The sequence below is a fragment of the Phaseolus vulgaris genome, chromosome 4 (genome assembly GCF_000499845.2).
Source record: "Phaseolus vulgaris cultivar G19833 chromosome 4, P. vulgaris v2.0, whole genome shotgun sequence".
NCBI classification, from domain to species: Eukaryota; Viridiplantae; Streptophyta; class Magnoliopsida; order Fabales; family Fabaceae; genus Phaseolus; species Phaseolus vulgaris.
Window position 1 is genome coordinate 35,039,643 of NC_023756.2, and position 8,152 is coordinate 35,047,794.

Genomic DNA, 8,152 nt, shown 5'->3' on the forward strand with positions numbered 1-8,152 from the left:
TGTTGTAATTCACCCCTTGATTAAATCTAAAGCATAGGCATTCTCAATCTTTGTGAAAGTAAAATGTTTTCCAAACTAAGTTAAAACAACCGATTGTTTTGTCGAAACAACCGATTGTTTATACTTAGATGTTTTGAGAAAAGATTGAAAACTGTTTTTCAAATGGTTGAACTGTTAGAACCAAAACAACCGATTGATTCGAGGAAACAACCAATTGTTTGTTTTGGGACCATAATAGAAAAACTGTTTTATCTTTGACTGAGCTTTAAATGATTTAACTGCTTACGCTCCAGTCATTAAAATGCTTTAACCAATCATTAATGCAATGAATAAGTTTGTTAAGATTTGATAACAAACAACATCTTTGAATATATTCAGAAAAACAGATTTGAGAAAACAAGTTTTTGAAATAAGATTTTTTCAAAGAGCTGAGATTGCTTGGAGTTTGTGATTGATCAAAGTGTGTGGAATAGGATTTTGCTTGTATTGATTTCAGACTATCTTCTGTAACAAGTGTAATCCTTGTACTCTGCTGAAACAAGTTTCGTTTCTGTGTTTGGTGAGATTGGCTGTGTGTTCTTGAGGAGATCAAGATCAGCAATCTTAGTGTTGGTGTGTTGGCCAAGAATAGTGTGTGTCTTGAGGTGTTCAAGGTCACTTTCTTAGTTGTGGTGTAAGTGATCAAGGTGTGTTTGCTTAGTGGATTTCCTCAGAGGTTTTCTGAGAAGACTGGATGTAGCTCTGGATTTGGAGTGAACCAGTATAAACATCTGTGTACAATCTCTCTATCCTTAATCTCTTTAAATTCAGTTTTGTTTGTTGTTTGCTGGTATAAACAACCGATTGTTTCTGTGAAACAACCGATTGTTTTTCCGGTACTGCAACTTTTGCTTGCTGTTTTGGTAAATTGAATTCTTTATCAATTGCTTTCTTGAGATAATTTCATTCTTGTTTTAAAAGTTTACGAAAACCCTCTTTAAACAATTCACCCCCCTCTAGTTTAAAGCCATCCATTCTAACAATGAGTAGCTCATTATGATCTTGAGTTGCATTAGATGGATGTCAAAACTGCCTTTTTGAATGGGGACTTAGAAGAGGATGTTTATATGGACCAACCAGTGCGGTTCATTGAAGAAGGAAAGGAACACATGGTGTGTAAACTTAAGAAATCAATATACGGGCTTAAATAGGCTTCTAGGCAATGGTATCTTAAGTTCAATGATACTATTGTGTCCTTTGGATTTAAGGAAAACATCGTTGATCGGTGTATATACTTGAAGGTCAGTGGGAGCAAGTTTATATTCCTGATTTTGTATGCTGATGATATCTTGCTTGCAACTAATGATCTTGGTCTATTAAGTCAAACTAAGAAGTTTCTTTCTAATAACTTTGAGATGAAAGATATTGGTGAGGCATACTATGTGATAGGAATAAAAATATTTCGTGATAGATCACAAGGACTGTTAGGTTTGTCTCAGAAAGCATATATAAATAAAGTTTTAGAGAGATTCAGAATGGATAAATGTTCAACATCTCCTGTTCCAATACAGAAAGGAGACAAATTTAGTCTCATGCAATGTCCAAAGAATGATTTGGAACGGAAACAGATGGAGAATATATCTTATACATCTATTGTTGGGAGTTTAATGTATGCTCAAAGTTGTACATGACCCGATATTAGTTTTGCAGTTGATATGCTTGGAAGATACCAGAGTAATCCAGGATTGGATCATTGGAAAGCTGGAATGAAAGTTTTAAGATACTTGCAAGGATTGAAGGATCACATGCTTACCTATAAAAGATCTGATCATCTTGAGGTGATTGGATAAACAAATTTAGATTTTGCTGGCTACGTGGATACACAAAAGTCTACATTTGGTTATGTGTATCTTTTAGCCAGGGGAGCGATTTCATGGAAAAGTGCGAAGCAGACAATCATTGTTGCATCCACCATGGAGGCTGAATTTGTGGCATGCTTTGAGGCCACAGTTCAGGCTAATTGGTTGCGGAATTTTGTTTCAGAACTTGGAATTGTTGACAGTATTGCCAAGCCGTTGAGAATTTATTGTGATAACTCTGCATCCATCTTCTTTTCTAAAAACGACAAGTATTCCAAAGGTGCTAAACATATGGAATTGAAATACTTTGTCGTTAAAGAAGAAGTTCAGAAACATAGAGTGTCAATAGAACATATTAGCACAAATCTTATGATTGCTGACCCTTTAACAACAAGGTTACCGCCCAAAACATTTACTGGTCATGTTGTAAATATGGGCATTATGTCTAGTAGTGAATGATGAATGCTGTTATTAATGCTTATTTGACACTCTAAGCTCATTGATAAATAAAGTTTCTGAAATTTATGTTCTCTACTATATGCATGTAAATTATGTTGTGGAAAACAAATTATGTTGTTATTGATGAAAAATGACATTATGTTTGAACCTATTATGGATTTCTCATTATAAAGTCATATTAAGGAGAAAGGATGATATAGTAGTACATGGAAAGAAATGTCTTGATTGAAATGACATGTAACCGCCATGACTCTTATTATTTTTGTATCCTTGATTTTGATTAATAATAAAACCAATTTATGTAAGGCCTTTTTGTTAGATTGTATGGCTTTAAACTAGAGGGGGGTGAATGGTTTAAAGAGGGTTTTCGCAAACTTTTTAGTCTAGAATGAAATTCCTTTGAGAAAACTTGATTCAGAATCCAGTTAGCCAAAAACACAAAGCAATTTAATACAACACCAAAAAAACAATCGGTTATTTCTAAAAAAAATCGGTTGTTTATACCAGTTGAAAAATATACAAACTGAAATTAAAGAGTTTAAGGGAGAGAGATTGCACACACAGTTTATACTGGTTCACTCTTAAACCAAGAGTTACATTCAGTCTTCCTAGAAACCACTGGGGAACCCACTAAGTAACCAAACCTAGAATACTTACACACACCACCAAAGAAGTGACCTTGATCCCCTCAAGAAACACATTTCCTTTGGCTCAGCACATACACCACCAAGAATGTTGATCTTGACAACCTCAAGAGCACACAACACTTCTTGGCCTAACACACCAGAGTTTACACAAAGTACATAAGGATTACAGTTGTTACAACATGAACTGAAATCAATACATATCATCTCTTGATCAAAGCAAGCTTAAAGCAATCTTTAACTCTTGAAAAGCAAAATCAGTGAAATCTCAAATTTGTTTTTCTATTGATTAAATCTCAGTTCTTGTTTGTTACAAAAGATTAATAAAATTATTTATAGCTTTCAAAGAATGGTCAAAGCATTTAAAACAGGAGTGCATTCAGTTACAAAATCATTTAAAGCTCAGTCAACACACAAAACAGTTTTCTATTATGATTTAAAAACAAACAACTGGTTGAATGTGCGAATCAATCGGTTGTTTTAGTTTGATAGCAAGTCAACCACCAAAAACAGTTTTCAACCTTTTTCAAAATACCTAAGAGTAAAACAATCGGTTGTTTCGACAAAACATTAGGTTATTTTTCACTTAGTTTGAAAAACACTTTCAATTCAAAAGGTTTGAAAATACTTTAGCTTTGGATTCAATCAAGAGTGGATGTACACAATATAATCTACCCCAGATCCTATTCTAAATCACTTCAGCAACAACAAGCACATCCAGCCTTCCATCAAACTCAAAGGATTTGGATTCTTCAGAGCTTGAACACACTTGATTCAACAATCTCCCCCTATTTGATGAAGACAAATCCCTGGTTGCTTGTGTTGGACTTGTTTGAATTTGAAGCAGAACCTGCAAAACAAAGTTTAAGCAAAGCACAATATATCGTTAGAGCAGTAAATCAAAAACAACATATATCAACAACATTAAAGTTTACTTAAACATAACATAGAGTTTGCAGAAAATAAAAGACAACACAACATAAAATCTCCCCCTATTTGTCTTCACAAATAGACAATAAGAAGAGATAAAAAGGCAATTGTTCCAGATTCTACAAAATTTAAAAACAAAAGCACTTAAATTGATACAGGGCAAAAAAAATCGGTTGTTTCGAGCATTCAACCGGTTGTTTTTCTTTCAATCATCCTTGCCATACTGAAGTTCAAAGATCTGATTCTGAGCAACTTCAATCTGTTCATCCAAGGTCATAAACCGAGTATCCATGTTGTTGAATCTATTGTCAATGCTCTGGAAGTTGCTCACACAAAGATCATGGAGATTTCTTTGATTCTCGGCAAAGCCATCAAGCCTATTCACCATGTATCTTTCAAAAGAAGACATAGAAGGAATTTCATCTCCTTGATCTCCTGTACTGGTTCTAGCACCAAAATTGGTTGCAGGCTGTTGTTCATGGTGAATATCCATATCAGCAGCTTGATCTTCTTCATCAAAATCAGCAGCTGCAGCACCTGATGAACCACCATGATCACCATCTTTGCTCACCCATTTTCCATTTATTTTGGTGAATCCCATCTTGCTTAGAGAGCCATTGTTCATTTATTGTGTTAACTTAACCAACTCAGAGGTCTCATCTTCAAGATTCACTTCAAAATAGAGCAAGAATTTTGAGATTAAAACAACATAGGGATAGTGGTAGTCACTTAACCTCATGGATTTTTGCATATGTTCTTTAATGATATGAATCGTGGATCTTGATCTTCTTCATGATGCAGTAGATGTATACAAGGTCTTCTTTTGTTAAGACAGAATGGTTGCTCCCCCTTGGAGTTAGAATTCAAGTTACAATAAGAGCAAGCACCCTTTCATCCAACTTCAACCCTCCAACCGAACACGTTCTCACTTGGGCTTGTTGATTCTTCAAGCAAATCTTGTAGTATTGGACTTTGTTGAAATCCTCTACTACTCCAAGATTTCCCTTGTTGATCCTTACACTAGCATATTTCAGGCCAGGTACAGCAGTCCACACATCATGGGTGATCTCCATGTCAACACCCTTCACATGAGAAACAAGATTGTTTCCTCCAAATTTGAGATTGGTGTAGAATACCCAAATCAAATAAGGGTATATGTTTCCCTTCATCTCCAAGAACCTTCTCACCAGCTGGTCTTTGAGAAGCTTCCTCACATTATCTAGCTTTTGTCTTTTCAGCCAATCAAAGGAAACAACTTTGGGGTTGTTGATCACCTTTGTGCTAGTTTCAAAACGATACCTTTCAATGAGCTCATTATCTCCTGAAAACCAGCCCTCAAGTCTCCCTCCAGACCTCACAGCTCTTGTTTTGATCCTCTTTGATGTAGGAGGAGTGGACTCCATGATAGCAGAAAAAGAGGCAAAGAAGTCTCACACAAAGAGAGAAAGAGATGTTGCAAGAGGTGGCTCAATTGATTGTTCTTGTGAGAGAGAACAACTGCACCAGAATTTAAAGAGAAACTGAACCATACTGCATTCAACTGATGTGAGTGGGTTTCAGTCTTCAAAGAGAAAAGACTTGACCAAGACCTGCACAGAAAACGTCAAAAAAAGCAGAAAATGACATGGTCATCACATGTGATCTTTGACTAGTCATAAAGGCTCTTGAATTTTCAAGATTTTGGAATATATTCCTTTATGACATGTTGTAACTTCCTCCAGAACATGATCAGGCTTTCAACACAACTCTATTGACTCAGGATTCTTTCGTAATAGAGATCTGCAACAGATAGGATTAAAAAAGAATTAAATCCATTCTTTCACTGTGTTGTCAGAGAGGAAACAATCGGTTGTTTTTCTGCAGCAGCAAAACAGATCTTGAATTTTATAAGAATGAGCAGAAAGGATTCAAGGTGGATGTATTTGAATATTTTAACAAGAGATATTTAAGCATGAATTTGAATTTAAAAAGAATTAAAAAGAGAGATAAGGAATGTCTTGTCCTCTATGAAGTCTCTTCAATGAGTCATTTGTTTGTGATCAAGAAGCCTCTTTTGACTTTAGAAAACACTTGGACTGGTACATAACATTGATTCTGTTCCAGTGTTAATGTTTTCCTTCCAAGAACCTGATCAGATGACTCAGAGCCTCATGTTCTTCTAGATTCCCTGCATAAACATGAATTCAAGCAACAAGGTTTGGTCCCCTTACAAATGTGGGTCCATTTGGTTTATATTTATCATTTGAAACCTCACAAGCTTTGGGAATCCATTTCATAAAGCCTCTGGGAACAAAAAAATTCCTTATTTTGCAGAATCTGACAGAATGGCCTTTCTTAATGCAATAAAAGCATGTAACAACCGGTTGTTTCGACTTAACAATCGGTTGTTTTACTGGCTGTTTTGAAAACTTTTTTGAAAACTTATCTTGTTTGTTTTGTGGATTAAAACCTAATCCAGCTCTTCCAAAAAACGCAATTTTGAGATGCCAAGACATTCTCAAAGTTGGATTTTCCTTTAGAAAGCTTATCCACAGTTCTAACAAGATAATGAACTTTCTTTTCAAGGTTTTCACAATTTTCACAAATTGAAGAGTCACACACAAGAGAAGAGTTTTTTAAATAATTTTCCAGATTTCTCAAATCAGTTTTTGATTTTTTCAGATCTTCTTCAAGTGTCTTGACTATATTTTCCAGCCAGTTATTCAACCCTTTTAATCGCTTGTTTGAAAGAGCAAATCGGTTAGCTTCTTCATGAGTTTGTTTGAATGCTTGAAGCAATTGGCTATAATTTTCAGCACTAAGGGAAGCATTTGAACTTACACTACTTGAGCTGCTGGAATCATCATCTTCATCAGCCATTAGACTTATGTTGCCCTTTTAATCGCTTGTTTGAAAGAGCAAATCGGTTAGCTTCTTCATGAGTTTGTTTGAATGCTTGAAGCAATTGGCTATAATTTTCAGCGCTGAGGGAAGCATTTGAACTTACACTACTTGAGCTGCTGGAATCATCATCTTCATCAGCCATTAGACATATGTTGGCCTTTTCATCTTCACTTGATGAGGAAATTTCATTTTCATCCCAAGCTATATAGGCCCTTTTTGACTTTCACTTCTTTTCTTTGTAGCTTGACTTCTTCTCCTTGCTTTCTTTACTTGGGCAATCTGCCTTTATGTGCCCTTGTTCACCACAACCAAAACAAGTATGGACTTGTTTCCATATTTCTTTGTTGATGTCTTTGTTGCGGTTCCTTTTCAAGAATTTGCTAAACTTTCTAGATAGCAAGCTAAGGTTCTCTTCATCACTTTCATCACTAGATTCTTTCTTGCTTTTGTGCTTGATAGCTTTTAAGGCAATGTTTCTCACATGCTTGTCTTCACTTTCTTGAACATTGAGTCTATTCATCTCCAACTCATGTTCCCTAAGCTTGCCAAACAGAGAAGCCATACTTAATGATGTTAGATCTTTTGATTTAGAGATAGCAGTTACCTTAGGTTGCCAAGATCTATCAAGACATTTGAGGATCTTGATGTTTAGCTCTTCTTTTTCAAAGGTTTTCTCAAGGCTCATGAGATGGTTGATGATGTGAGTGAACCTCTTTTGAACTTCAGCAATAGTCTCACCCTTGAGCATTCTAAACATTTCATACTCTTGGATTAGAGTATGCTTTGTAGCTCTTTTTACCTCATTGGTACCTTCATGATTTACCTCCAAGGTGTCCCACATCTCCTTTGCTGATTTGCATTGAGAGACCTTGAAAAATTCATCTGAATTCAAGGCAGAAGTTATGATGTTTTTAGCAATGCAATCAAATTTGGCCTTCTTGCTTTCAGAATCAGTCCATTGAGACCAAGGTTTTTCAATGTAAGATCCATCTTTTTCAAATTTTGGAACAAAGGGGTCATTTTCAATTGCATCCCAAATTCCTTTGTCAAGGGATTCAACAAATATTTTCATTCTGAATTTCCAAAATTGGTAGTTCAAACAACAAAACAGAGGTGGTCTGTTGATTGAAGCACCCTCCCCAAAGGGTAATCTATCAGCCATATAAAAACAGTTTTAGGATCACACTTGAATAAATTTCAAGAACCAAGCTCTTGATGCCAATTGTTAGAATGAAATTCATTTGAGAAAACTTGATTCAGAATCCAGTTAGCCAAAAACACAAAGCAATTTAATACAGCACCAGAAAAACAATCGGTTATTTCTAAAAAAAATCGGTTGTTTATACTAGTTGAAAAATATACAAACTGAAATTAAAGAGTTTAAGGGAGAGAGATTGC

General features: G+C 35.4%; 1 protein-coding gene across 1 annotated transcript; it reads right to left on the reverse strand.

The window, feature by feature from the left end:
* Positions 1–6,977: 6,977 nt before the first annotated feature.
* On the reverse strand, positions 6,978–7,595 carry LOC137838732 (uncharacterized). Its single transcript, XM_068647959.1, has one exon. The coding sequence runs from the start codon at positions 7,593–7,595 to the stop codon at positions 6,978–6,980; it is 618 nt and encodes a 205-aa protein (XP_068504060.1).
* Positions 7,596–8,152: the final 557 nt, after the last annotated feature.

What these genes read in the sequence shown, in the direction of transcription:
- LOC137838732 (XM_068647959.1), bottom strand. Translation starts at nt 7,595, where the DNA reads ATGTGGGACACCTTGGAGGTAAATCATGAAGGTACCAATGAGGTAAAA.